A 14827-nucleotide genomic window follows, 5' to 3' on the forward strand; every position below is an offset into this window, starting at 1 on the left:
ACACGGTACGCTTAGGCCGCGCTCTGCATACCGCAGACTACAGACACGGTACGCTTAGGCCGCGCTCTGCATACCGCGTACTATAGACATGATACACTTATGCCGCGCTCTGCATACTGCAGACTACAGACATGGTACACTTAGGCCACTCTTTTTTTTTTTTTTGCAGTTTTTGGTCCAGGCTGGGTTTGAATCCACTACCTCTGGTAAAAGAGGCCAACACCCTGTTTCTTTGAGCTGCAACACTAATTTTTTTATTTTCTTTCTTCAGTACTAAATTAACTTAAGCTTTCTATAATCCTTTTTACTTTATACATTATTCTTTCTAACTTTTTGACTCACTTTTCTTTATATCCTTACTCTGTAAGCTTTTTTTGATTTTTAATTTTTTTCACTTATTTTTACTTTTCAAACTTTTTTGTCAAAATTAAGACACAAACACATACCGTAGGCCAGGCCCACACAGGGTCAAGAATGTCAGTATCACTCTGTCCCACTGGGACATCTTCAGGGGCAGTAACCCACACAGAGCCCTCATCTCCTGATCACTATGCCTTCTTCTGGATACCTGCCTGGAAGGCCTTCCCGGGGCTGCTTTACAGTTACCTTTTTTTTTTTTAATAAGTAGGAATACTCTCTGTAGTAATGATAAAAAACCACTAACATCATCATTACTATTACCATTATCAAGTATTGCTGTACATAATTTTGTGTGCCATACTTTTACACAACTGGCAGCACAGTAGGCATTACCACAAACACATGAGTAATACAAGAGCTACTGTGTTACTAGGCAACAGGAATTTTTTACTTCTATTATTATGGGACCACCGTAGTATGTATGTTCTGTCATTGACCATGGCATGATTGTAATTTGCTCAAGAAACAGGTTTTTGGCCTGGCACAGTGGCTTACACCTGTAATCCCAGCACTCTGGGAGGCCGAAGCAGGTGGATCACCTGAGTTCACAAGTTCAAGACAAGTCTAAACTAGAGCAAGACTCCGTCTCCAGGCACCTATAGGCCCAGCTACTGAGGAGGCTGACACAACACAATCTGCTTGAGCCCAATAGTGTGAGGTTGCTGAGAGCTATGATACCATGGCACTGCCTCGGGTGACAAAGCAAGACTGTCAAAAAAAAAAAAAGAAAGTTTTTAAACTTGTATAATATAAGTATAAATATAAAATTGTATAATAACAATGGACATACAGAGATGACTCATAAAGTAATAATAACACAGAAAATTGACTCTTTTTTTTTAAGGCTCTGCTGTAGAAACCACAAATGGCAGTTTTTCCTTAGTAACTCCATGTCCACCAATTTTTTTGCAATTTTAGTACATGCATTAGCAATACACTCAGCATCACTTCTATAACCAAAAGTTGCAACCTTTTTTTTAATCACAATGATAGATAATTGCTACCAATGAGCTAAGCGAATTAGAAGTTCAATTTTTAAGAGTTTCATGGTAAATGTATAATAGTGAGTACTCTGGACTGTGAATCTAGAAGTTCAGTTTTGAAAGCCTTTGCTCTTGTGCTTATGGAATTATTTAAATTATTACATATTTTTAGGTGTTTACTCCTTTTTCCGTTTGTTGTTTTTTACTTTATCTGTTGTTTATGTTCTTCATTCTCTTAACTGCTCTTTGAGGCAAGATGCAGTATAAAGGGCTCTAGATGTAAATTTAGTGAAAAGACTTAAATTTGTATTTGCTTCTGCCTCAGTGTGAGACATAGAAAGGTGATTTTTGATTCTGAATTATTAGATTGAACTGTCTCTGTTCCTGATAAGCATTCCAATGGTTGTGGAGTGCAGTGACTTCTCAGGTCACGCAGCTGAATGGCTGGGTTGGTGGACTTTATTCATTCACTTTTGAAATAAATAATCCATTTTAGCTGTGAAAATACAAGTTTTTTTTAATATCCAGAGTCTAGTGTTGACTAAATATTTGTCAAAAGAATCCTAATCCCCAGGAATTCTATTTTGTTGAATATTTTTCTCATGTATATTATGTATAAGTACTTTTTAGCTTTGTTTTTAATGTGAACATCTAATTTTATAGTGCAAACAATCTTTTCTCTAGGTTTCTATTCCAGATTATACTCTAGAGCTCTATAAAATCAAGTAATATATTTTATCAAGGATTCTTAATAACTGGTCAAAATGTAACTCAGTAAGTTTCATGGGCAAGGACCTACCATTGGTTACTTTACTTAAAATTTAATTCTTTCAGCAATTATTTATTGATCTTGTAATAGCTACTGTCTAGATGGTAGACATGTCAGAGTAGAGAAAACGGATGAAGTTCCTGCTCTTACAGAATTTAAGTTCTACCTGAGACACAGGGTGTCAAGCAGAAACAAATACACCAGATACCAAGAAGGAAGTGAGTGCTTTGAGAAAAACAGTATATGGGCACAAGAAGTCTGGGCTCGTCCACAAGGTGATGATGTGTTTGCACATCTTTCAAGCTAGGCAGAGTGGACAGCCACTGTGAAGGCTCTCAGGAAGCCAGTGTGGCTGCAGAGTGGTGGGTGGAGAGGAAAGTGAAAAGGAGGAAGGCCAGGAAGCAGGAAGGCCACCACGGGACTGTGTGGGGCATTGGGGTAAGAAAACCTTTCATACGATAAATTGGATAGGTGAGTCAGAGCTTAAAGAAAAGGTCAAGACTAGAGATACAATTTTAAAGTCAACATGTAAATGGTACTTGAACCCTTTGGGCACTGTCAAAGTGGGGTGTCCAACCTTTTTTTTTTTCAGCACACAGAGGAAAAATAAGAGTTAATCTTGGGTCACTCCCTAAATACACAAACATTAACAAAAACTGATGAGCAAAAAGTCCATGCATACTTTTCATGATATCTCACACCACAGATGAGCAAAAATAGTCCTCATGAAGTCAGCTGGACACCCCTGGCTTAGAGTGTTGAGCACCTTACAAACATACACAGCATGAAACACAGTGAATAGATGATTCTAGATAAAGGCAGGGACATAAGCACATACAGTTTGCTATCTAGATCTTCATCCACAGTATTCTCTTGATTTGGCCTCTGATTTCTGGTGTTTCTTCAACTCTATTTATTGAACTTACTTGAGCAAAGATAAAACTTTTGGCTTCCAAGGCAACACAATTTCTTGGCTTTTCTCTGTCTTGTGGGTCACATGGTCTTAGTTTAAGGTGACCAGACGTCCTGCTTTTGGCAAGACAGTCCCAATTTTTAACAATTTGTCCCGCGTCCCGAGGCATTTTACAATAGTCCCAATTTGGGGGAAGAATGCACAGACGGGTGGGCTAACAGGAAGGGAATATATGGTTTTCAGCTGCCATGTGGCTATTTCGCCAGGATATGAGTTCTATATTATTTTTGTTAATTTTATAATGTTAAACTGTAATAATAAATAATTGTTGAGAAGTGATTATCGAGAACTGCTTATCAAAGTTTGCATTGTTGTCAGGCCCCGCCCCCACCCCCTCTGTCAATGTTGTCCCGCTTTACCAATGTTAAAATCTGGTCACTTTATCTTAGTTCCTTGACCATTTTCTACTCTTCTCGTGACCTCTTCACGTTGTAGAGCTGTAGAGCACACCCTGTGGGCCTCTGTCTCCCTTGGTAACATCATCTAATTGCACAAACAGGACTAATTCCATGTTTCTTTCCCCCACAAACTTCTCTATCGTATCCTGCTGCTCACTCCACCTCGGAGGCCTTGCCATCTTACGGACATCTCAAGCTTGAACCTCTGATCTTTTCTGTCTTGATGATTTCTGTGGCCATAAACATCTGCTTGACTCACTCACACCCATTCCCTCAGGAGCTCCCTTTGCCCTAGCTTTGGAGTCTGTCTGTAATCTCCACCCTTCTCCACGGCTATCACACTGGTACCTGCCACTGCCATCTGTCACCTGGGTTACTGTGGTAGCTACCTCTAGGCTTCCTGTGCCTAACCTTTCCTCCCTATAGCTGTTCCTCAGCACCACAGCTCCTCCACCCAGACCTTGGCTCTCCGTTTCACTTAGAGTAAAAGCCACACTTTATATTGGCCAAGAGAAGATCCCATGTGGTCTGGCCCCTCTTGTCCCCTCCCTCTTCTCCTCTCCCCACACCCACCCTGTGGCACCTCCCTGCTGGCCTGCACTTGCTCCTGGGTGTTTTCACTGTTAACTCTAACAGACTCCGTCCCTGACCCAGTGTTTGCTATCTTTGTTCCTTACTGGCATGTAAGCTTGACAGGAACAGGGACTGCTGCCTCTGTTGCTCCCTGGTATATCCCAAGCACCTAGAATAGTGCCTGCCACGTAGCAGATAATCAATAAGCATTTATGGATGAATTGCCTGCAGCATTTCCCATGCATGCTGGGCTTTCTCCAGGGATTTTACTCAGAGTGTTTTTATTTTAAGGATTCCTCTCATTATTTAGATTTTACATTTCTAATTCTACCTAGTCTATGATCCATATTATTCCCAAACAGCTTTTCATGAATGTGCCATTAATTAATATAATGAACCTTTTTGCATGTGTGTGTGATTCTATAATTTCCCTAACACAGGAGAATCCAGCTTTGGCGGTTGCAATTAAAACTTGTAAAAACTGTACTTCGGACAGCGTGAGAGAGAAATTCCTTCAAGAAGCCTGTAAGTTTCTAGAAATTTCTGTGGAACTCCGTTTGACTTTCTATCTGTGAAATCCAAACTGTCTCTGAAGAAGTAAGAAAGATAATGTTTTGACTTTTATGCGACAACTGTGTTTATTCTGTTACCCTGCAAGTTAATTTCTAAATTTGTACAGGCATCTAGCTACAGATTTTTTTCGGTAAATCATAATGTTTTAAGTGTAACGTAGTTTGATTTACTTTCCCTTTATTTTTTGGTACCTGTACCATTAAATATCTCTGCACTAGAATTGGTGCAGATGTATAAATGATCATAGTCCAGATACTGCCAGGCCCTGGGAACACTGAAGTGAACAAGACAAACACAGTCCCTGCCCTAATGGAGCTCACAGACTAGGGAAGGAGTAAGAATTGTGACCACTCCCTAGTCCTGCTGCAGAATCAGAAGGAAACCTCGGAGGAGGAGCCTTCTGATGGCTTGCTAGGTGACTTTACCTGGAAGTGTAAAGTCTCCACCTCCATCCCCAGCTCTCAGTTTGTGTCTCCCTTGATGAAGCTGCTCTGTGTGAGCTAAGCATGACTAGGTCTTCTCTCCTGAATGTATACTCTTGGAGAGCAAGGATCTTGTCCATCTAGTACTTCAAGTTCTTTCCTTCCTTCCCACAGATTGTGGTATTCCTCTTCCTTCCTCCTTTCCTGCGGCTTGGCCCGTCTCCTCTAGGTCCCAGCTTAAACGCTTTCCTGACCACCATCCTTGAAGTAGGTCTCCCTTCAGTGTTCTTTGTCACACAGGACCACATTCTTTTCATTCCTATGTGTTTGTAATTAAATATATGTTGTTTGCAAATGATTACAAGTCTCTCCCTCTAGGCTTTAAGCTCCATGGGGACAAGGACCATGTCTGTCTAGCTCACCACCCCATGCCAGTGCCCAGCTCAGTACTTAACACCTAGAAGGCACCCAGTAGATGTTTGTCGTGTGACTGAGTCTGGTGTCCTTCATTACATGTGCATGAAATGAATGCCTTCTACTGTGCATTTTAGTAAGTATTCACCACCTACTGGTCCAACAGATGAATGAGTCATAGAGTAAATACTATTGTGACTTCATCAGTTAAGTCTAAGTGCATCCTTCATCCTAATCCTGAATCTCTGACTTGAGTACAAGAAAAGCCTCGGCCAGTGTCTTCTCACTCAAATAGGTTATTTTTACAGAGTGCCTAGGCCAATAAAACAGAGCACCTCACTCTTTCTGACTCAACACCTTGTCTTACCTTTCCTGGTATTCTTATGCGTTTTATATTTTCAAAACTATAAATTTTTTTAATTGGTTATCTTTTTCTAAAATTATTCTGAATGGTTGCTGTATTGTGATTTTGTAGGATTTTGGAATCATCATTATGAAAATCAATTGTATAGTTTTATTGTTGTCACGTCAGATTAACTTTTCCTTCTTCTTTGAAAGGGTTACTCAGGGTGGCACCTGTGGCTCAAGGAGTAGGGCACTGGCACCATATGCAGGAGGTGGCAGATTCAAACTGGGCCCTGCCCAAAAAAGCTGAAAAAAAAAAAAAAAGATCAACTGTTTAAAAAAAAAGAAGAAAGGGTTACTCAGTAATTATTCAGGGAAATGTAATAGATGTAATTTGTCTAAGCTTCTATAGCAGTGGGGTTCTCAACCTGTGGGTCACAACCCCTTTGTAACAATGAAAGTATATCCTGTATATCAGATATTTACATTATGATTCATAACAGTAGCAAAATTACAGTTACAAAGTATTAACAAAAATAATTTTATGGTTTGGGGTCACCACAACATGAGGAACTGAATTAAAGGGTCGCAGCATTAGGAGGCATTAGGAAGGTTGAGAACCATTGTAAAGGGCCAGATAGTAACCATTTTAGGCTCTAAAGGCCATACCATCTCTGTCCCATCTTTTCAGCTCTGTTATTATGCTATGAAAACACCCACAGGCAATACAAAAAGAGATGAGCAAGAGTGTGTTCCAGTAAAACTTCATTTGCAAAAGTAGCAATAACTCCTGGACTTTACCCTTCTGCCCCTAGATGGAAATATAAGTAGTAGTTATATTACTCTACCTATTGATGTTTTTTGTTCTATCAAAATCCCAAAAATTATGGATAGAGTTTCCTAGTGACCACAAAACTCTCCTCTCCTTTCAGTTCAGCCTTGTGCTATTTCTATTTTTAGTAATTACTTCAGAGGAAATACAAAAGCCTTGATAATTACATGTGAGGATAAGAAGAGATAGTAAATAATCACTGATAGCAATTGAAGCCACAGTCTCAGTAAATACACTGGACACCGGCATGTTTATCCAGAAATAGTCCAGTGTCCTTAAGCAACGGACTTAATCATCAGAAATTTGATGATGATACATTTTGAATATAAACCAGGTCTTTATATTATATGTTGTTTTAAAAATATATTTATTTTTTTAAAACTGTTAGGTCTTATTCTTGGTATAGATGGGAAAATTGGAAGATAAAAAAACATTAGTCATCCCAAGTGAAAGTGAGGTGACTTTACAAGCAATGAATATGATCTTTGGGTATGTTGATGGGATAGATGGTGTCCAGAATAAGAGCTGTGAGAGGCCCTGTCTGTACAGGCTTACCCAGCTCCAGGTACAGTTCCATAGTGGGCTCTGTACTGTGGATGCCACTGATGTAGATCTCGGTCAGTGACAAGTAACTTCAGTAGTGAGGCAGCTTGAAAACATTTCCTCTAAGACCATGGTCCCCAGCCCAGGCCACAGACCAGGACCAATCGTGGTCTAGTGGGAACCAGGCCACACAGCAGGAGCTGAATAGCAGTGGAGAGACCGAAACTTGGAAACTTGATCTGTATTTATGTTGCTACCTGAGTTCTGCCTCTGGTCAGATAAGCAGCACCATTAGATTCTCCTCGGAGCCTGACCCCTGCTGTAAACTGCACTTGGAGGGCTCTCAATTGAGGCTCCTAATAAGAACCTGCTGCCTAATAATCTGAGGTGAATGTAATGCGCTTGAATCATCTCAGCTATCCTTCCCCACTCCCAATCCATGGAAAAATCCACGAAACCAGTCCCTTGTGCCAAACAGGTTGGGGAGTCACTGTTCTAAGAAATCATTGAAATTGGGTGGTGCCTGTGGCTCAGTGGGTAGGACACCGGCCCCATATACCAGTGGTGGCACGTTCGAACCTGGCCTTCCCCAAACTGCAACAAAAAAATAGCCAGGCCTTATGGTGGGCGGGTGTAGTCTCAAATCCACTCAGGAGGCTGAGGCAAGAGAATCACCTAAGCCCAGGAGTTGGAAATTGCTGTGAGCTGTGACACTATAGCACTCTACCAGGGGCGATAAAGTGGGACTCTGTCTCTACCAAAAAAAAAAAAAAGGGAAAGAAATATGTTGTTTTATCTAGAGAAGACATAAAAGAGAATATGAATGTGGTCTTCAGATTTCTAAAAGGCTGTCATTTAGAAGTGAATTTACACAATTTTTTCCTAACAGAGCAGGCATAAAAATGGGATAGAAGAGACACTACAGCAATTACTAATTAATGAGGTAACAGTAAGACGATTCAGGAGATAATTCCAAGAACCACACACATATAGGGAATAAGGAATTTTAAAATGAATTTTAAAATATGTGCAAAATTTTAATTTTATTTCTCCATACCCAACTAAGTTGCATTTTTATGAACAGTTGTGTACATTATTATCAGTTTCCCACAGATTAGAAGTCATAATTGAATGAGCTAGACAGAATACCCACTAATAATGTTCTTGCCCATTTCAAAATCTTTTATAATTTTTCCTAGCAATACTCAGACACTAGCTATTTTATAACATGTTGGTAATACTAAAAGATAATTACTGCTGCTATTACTCTAATATTGTTACTTGGCATCATAAAATACTTTTCCCATTGGGCAGCACCTGTGGCTCAAAGGAGTAGGGCGCCAGCCCTGCATGCCAGAGGTGGTGGGTTCAAACCCAGCCCCAGCCAAAAACTGCAAAAAATAAAATAAAATAATTTTCTCATTTTAATAGTCAGTGAAAACCAGGTGTCTTTGGAGTCACTGGATTAGGTCACCTTTAGAGTTATTTCCAATTTTGAACCAACTGTAAAGGTCATCCTATGTTATATCCTAGTAAACTATACAAGTGACCTTCTTAGCCCTGATATTAGAAATTATAAATACACGCTTAAAAATATGTACCACTCATAGGAGTTTATGTACATGTGCTGTGCCCTCTTGGTCATTTGGCCTCAATTAGACAATCAGACTCACATGACTGCCACAAGCCACGATGTGGCACAAGACTCTTTGAGATTGGGACAGGACCAGAAGCAAAGCAAGCCAGCAAGGCGGAGTGAAAGTCCTCACAGCTATTTAGGGACTAGTTGTCTTTCTTTTGTGTTTTGAGTAGACTTTTTCCTATTAGGCACTAGTCATCTTTAGAGCTCTGAAAGCAGTCTCTTACGTGCAAGGGACAAGGCCAAGGTGTGGACGCCGGAACCACTTTTACCCAAGATAGAAGTCCTCTGTGGTAGCCCCATGGGAGTGGCTTCCAGGGCCCTGCAAGGAACGTGGAAACACCTAGCTATGGCTCCCTGCAGGTGTTTATAGTCTCATTCTACCTCCTCTTCCAGCAGTTGACTGGTCAAGAGTAATTTTTGCTGTAGTGTCGCCTAATAAATGAATTACACATTCAAACTTTATCAGATTTCCAGAGGAAAACCTAGGTTAGTCCAAGGCAAATTTGTCCATGAAAAAAAAGAAAGGGTTTTCCTTTCTTTTCTTTTTTAATGTAAAAGTGTAAGTTTATATTAGAGGAACAAAAGAGAGTGGGGGAGGAGATGAGAAATAGAAGCCAGCAGAGAGTGAGAGAAGGAAAGATGGGGTGGAGAGAGAGACAAATAGCTGGAGAATGGCGTGGCATCCCAAAGAAAAGGAGAATGCCGGCCAGAGACAGGGTTTTCGTAACCCTTTATTCGTAGTATATTTTCCCCTGAAACATTGGTAATGAGTTTACTACGGTGGTTACCTTATACCCCATGATGGGATGCTCCTTTTTGTACCAATTTGTGCCCACTTGTAAAGTGAACTGACCTGTGGAACTGAGTTTAAAATTGCCATATTGCCAACTTTATGTCTTAATTGAACTAATCTTCAGAAAAACTGGACATTTTCTGTTTTTTTATTTTTTTATTTTTTATTTTTTTTTTGAGACAGAGCCTCAAGCTGTCCCCCGGGTAGAGTGCATGGCATTACAGCTCATAGCAACCTCCAACTCCTGGGCTCAAGCGAGTCTCCTGCCTCTGCCTCCCAAGTAGCTGGGACCACAGGCGCCCGCCACAACGCCTGGCTATTTTTTGGTCGCAGCCGTCATTGTTGTTTTGGCGGGTCCGGGCTGGGGATTCGAACCCGCCACCTTACGTGTATGTGGCTGGCGCCTTAGCCAGTTGAGCTATAGGCGCCGAGCCAACTGGACATTTTCAAAAGAATAACTGCAGACATTTTTTTTTCCCCTCGTAGTAACAATGCGTCAGTTTGACCACCCTCATATTGTGAAGTTGATTGGAGTCATCACAGAGAACCCCGTCTGGATTATTATGGAGCTGTGCACACTTGGAGAGGTACTGCGATCCCCAAATGGGACCTTCTGCCTACTCACAATGATTTAACAGTAGTCTTATAAGGGTGCAGTCTACACTTAGTGTTTGATATCTTTTGCTTAAGAAATGGAAGTGGCTTTGGGAGGCTGAGGCAAGAAGTTTGTTTGAGCTCAGGAGTTTGAGACCAGCCTGAACAAGAGGGAAACCCCCATCTTTAAAAAATAGAAAAACTAACCAGATGTTGTAGCAGATTCCTGTATTCTCAACTACTCAAGAGGCTGATGCAAGAGGATCACCTGAGCCCAAGAGTTTGAGGTTGCTGTGAGCTATGCTGCAACAGCACTCTACTCAAGGTGACAGAGTAAGACTGGAAAGGAAGTAAGAAAGGAAAGTAGTGTGTAGTTTATATCTTGGATATTCAGGCAAGTTCTGATTTAGGATGTGTGTTTTGCTTTTGGTGTGAAGAATATAAGTACAAATATCTTCATCATTAAAGTCCCAAATAGGCCTAGCAGGCTCATGCCTATAATCCTAGCACTCTGGGAGGCTGAGGTGGATCGCTCAAGCTTAGGAGTTCAAGCCATACCTCATTAAGATCGAGAGTCTTTGTCTCTATTAAAATTGGAAAAAAACAGCCAGCATCATTGTGGGTACCTATAGTCCCAGCTTTTCAGGAGGCTGAGGCAAGAAAATCCCCTGAGCCCAAGAGTTTGAGGTTGCTGTGAGCTATGACGCCGTTGCACTCCACCCAGGGCAACAGAGTGAGTTCTGTCTCAAAAAAATAAAAATAAATAAAGTCCCAAATAATCCCCTCACACAATATTGGCAACAGTTTATGTTTCCCAACCAAATGTTTTGTTAGGACTGATAACAACAGCATGTGACCAAGTTGTTGTTCTTTTCCCTTTGTTGCCATTGCCCAAAGAGCTGGCCCAGTGATTTAAGGATGAAAGAAGCAATGTTAATGGAGTTTGACTAAATCAATGCTATAAATCTAACATTTCCTTAATTCCACCCCTCCACCCCAGATGGAGTCTCACTCTGTTGCCCTAGATAGAGTGCTGTGGCATTAGCCTAGCTCACAACAACCTCAAACTCTTAGGCTCAAGTGATCCTCCTGCCTTAGCCTCCCAAGTAGCTGGGAGTACAAGTGCCCACCACCCCATTTGGCTAGTTTTTCTGTTTTTAGAAGAGATGGGATCTTGTTCAGGCTGGTCTCAGACTCTTGACCTTAAGCCATTCACTTGCCCTGGCTTCCTAGAGTGCTAGGACTACAGGCATGAGCCACAGCACCTGGCCATTTCCCTAATCTTTTTGAGACTTCGCTTTGCAGTGTCTTTTAGATTAATTGATACTACTCATAGGTTCTTTGAAAAATGTAGGTAACAAAAGCTGGGTGCTGTGGCTCACACCTATAATCCTGGCAGCTATGGAGGCTAAGGCAGGATGATCACTTGAACCCAGGAGTTCGAGGCTGCAGTGAGTCATAATCGTGCTATTACACTCCAGCCTGGGTGACAGACCTGTGTCTTTATTTCAAAAAAAAAAAAAAAGGTAATGAAGTGTGACCAGCTGTTGACTTTCTCCAGAGTTCAGAAACTCTTTAATCAGCGCATCACCCTCAGTAACCACCTGGAAACGTGCTAGAAATACAGGTTCTAGTGCCCCAAACAAGGACTGCTGACAGACACTCCAGGTTGGGCAGCTGGGGCCAGCACCGTTTTTATCAGCTAAAGCAGCTCTTCCTCCTCTGCCCTAAATTCCTAAATCAAATGGATTATTTCTTTATATTTTTTGTTCACAGTACTTTTCTGCGTTTGGTTTTGGAGACTTTGCCTATTCTTCTGGCTTAAAAACTGTAGCTAGATGTTTTTCTTTCACTTATGTGTAGAATTGGGGTGTAATATTTATCAACCTTTCTTTGTCATGTTAACATTTAACTGAATTTTAATAGTGTCAGTGGGCTCAATGACCCAGCATGTGCCCATCTTGTCCTTTTGCATCCCAGACTTCCTGGAGGAGGAGGTTCCTTCCTCCTCACTGCACGATCCTCAGACCTTCCCAGAGATACATACAGTTTGACGTGGAGGTCTTTTAGACTTGTTAGAATAGTACTGGATCATTTTTTGTGGTTGTTGTTCTCCAACTGTTTTTTTATTTTTTAACAATAATTTTTACTGTGCTTTTATTCATTCCCTTGACACCTATTTTTCTGTATTTTTAGGAATTTTTCTCTAGTCAAAAGTATTTTAATTTTAAAATAGGAATTCAGAAAATGAATGATTAACTGTAATTCCTGAATTAAAATGTCTCATTCATTATGCTTTTTTTTTTAATTAGTGGAGAATTGAAGCCATCTTCATATTATTTAAAATGTATTCGGAAATGTTAAGGATTGTTGTTGAATGTATCTTTGTTGTTACTGATTTCTATTCTCTGTTACTAATTCTTTTTCTTTTTATCTTGACCATCGTTCCAAAAGCTGAGGTCATTTTTGCAAGTAAGGAAATACAGTTTGGACCTGGCGTCTTTGATTCTGTATGCCTATCAGCTTAGTACAGCCCTTGCATATCTAGAGAGCAAAAGATTTGTGCACAGGTAAGATATAATCATAAAGCTGTTAAGTTGCCTCCTGAGTAAAGGTAGTTGAGAAACAGGAAAGGAAGAGTTGTTTATGGGACCCCATTGACCCTCTTGTACCATTGGAATCTTTTGCACAGGGTTACTAGAAAGTCATGATGTACTATGTTCTATGTGATGAATTGCCATTGCATGTTAATACAAATAGTTAAAGGATTTTCGCACATGGGGCGTTTGAATCATGTTGTGATAATTTCCGGTCATTTATTTTTTACATGCATAATATTGAGAGCCTTCAGTTGGCACTGGAGCAGCGTACAGGTGGAAAGAATCCCTAACAAAGGACTTTCCAGGATACCACAGTCTTAAGAATGACTATGGCATTCTGTGGAATTTCTGTCTATGACCCAAATCTCTTGGGCACACATGAAAGCCCTCACAACTGATTTGCCACATATTATATTAGAGTTAGTGTTTTGTTATCAGGTATTAAAGAAACAAAAATTGCATCAGCAAAATCATTTACAAGTTTTCAGAAGATAGCTTTTATTTAATGAGGTCTCTTCAGTGATTGTAAGATTACAGACTCCAGTTGTGTGTTGTCAGTTAATGCAGTGGGTAATACCAGCTGAAGAAAACTAATAAGGGATGTCCTTATTTGAGAATATGTGTCACCACCAATCAAATTAATAATCATATTGATGAGTAAATATCTGCCAGAAGGAATATCCATAAACTAAATTTATATATGTATAAAACATATAATAAGTCATTGTATACAAACTGCCTTTCAAAGAATCTGTCAGTATGTCATTATATGAGTTAGATGAGTTTGTGGGTTTGTTTTTCGTGTGCTAAGATTTATAAGTCCTGATTCTTCTTTATTAGGGACATTGCTGCTCGGAATGTTTTGGTGTCCTCAAATGATTGTGTCAAATTAGGAGACTTTGGATTGTCCCGATATATGGAAGACAGTACTTACTACAAAGGTAAGAAATCAGAGCAATAACTAAGAAAGAGGTACAGAAACTTTAATGTATTTGTATTCCTAAAAGAAGTATATTTTAATAAGCTCAAATGACTTTTGACAGAAATTTAAAGTTACTTCAGTGGAGGCAGGACAGCCTTTTCAGTAATTATGCTGGAGCAGGTGGACATCCTTAGGCAAAAAAAAAAAAAAAAAAATGAACCTCAAGTTACACTTTGCTTCACATTAACTCAAAATGGATTAGACTCAATTACAAACTTACAGAAAAAAACACAAGAGTAAATCTTGGGGATCTAGGCCTAAGCAAAAGGTCCTTATTTGATACCAAAAACAAGGATCCATAAAAGGGAAAATATTGATAAATTAAACCTCATCAAAACTAGAGATTTTTGTTTTGCAAAAGACTGTTGAAAAGATGAAAGAGAAGCTATGGAGTAGGAGAATGTGCCAATAACATGTCTGACAAAGAAATGGTAACTCTCAAAACTCAGTGGGGAAAAGAGACAAATGCAGCTAGAAAATGGGACAGAGATAGAGAGACTGCTCCAAAGAGGAGATCGATGACACTTAAGCCTGGGAAGAGGTAGATGTTCATGCCTTTATCTACTAGGGAAATGAAAATTAAAACCACAACAAGATAACACTGCCCATCTGTCAGAACTAGTATAAAACATAGTGGCTGTATCAGTGTTGGCAAAGATGCAGAGAAGCTAAATTATTCATAAATTGCTGGTGGGAATGTAAAATGGTAGAACCATTCTGGAAAAGCATTTGGCTAATTCTTAAAAAATCAAGCATATAGCTACCATGTGACCCAGCAGTTACACTCCTGGGCCTTTCTCCATGGAATGAAAAGTTATGTCTGCACTGAACCTGCACTAAAATGTTCATTGCACCTTCACTTGTGATAGCCAAAAACTGGAGTCAACCTAGATGTTGTACAGCCAGCAGTCAGGCGTGCTGCAGTGGACAGTGTTGGCACATTGAGTGCTCCTGCAAGAGGGGTCTGACTG

At 40.1% G+C, this 14827-nt stretch overlaps 1 protein-coding gene across 8 annotated transcripts in view; it reads left to right on the plus strand.

The window, feature by feature from the left end:
* PTK2 (protein tyrosine kinase 2) overlaps nucleotides 1-14827 on the plus strand; it is a 325228-nt gene that overhangs the window by 220494 nt on the left and 89907 nt on the right. For all 8 annotated transcript variants that reach the window (XM_023514953.1, XM_023514950.1, XM_012807025.2 and 5 more), the window contains 4 exons: nucleotides 4557-4641; nucleotides 10167-10267; nucleotides 12729-12844; nucleotides 13715-13815. In XM_023514953.1, coding sequence (XP_023370721.1) covers nucleotides 4557-4641; nucleotides 10167-10267; nucleotides 12729-12844; nucleotides 13715-13815 — 403 coding nt within the window. The remainder of the gene's footprint in view (nucleotides 1-4556; nucleotides 4642-10166; nucleotides 10268-12728; nucleotides 12845-13714; nucleotides 13816-14827) is intronic.

Source organism: Otolemur garnettii, unplaced genomic scaffold, assembly GCF_000181295.1.
Source record: "Otolemur garnettii isolate 467f Iridium unplaced genomic scaffold, OtoGar3 scaffold00062, whole genome shotgun sequence".
In the NCBI taxonomy this organism is placed as follows: domain Eukaryota; kingdom Metazoa; phylum Chordata; class Mammalia; order Primates; family Galagidae; genus Otolemur; species Otolemur garnettii.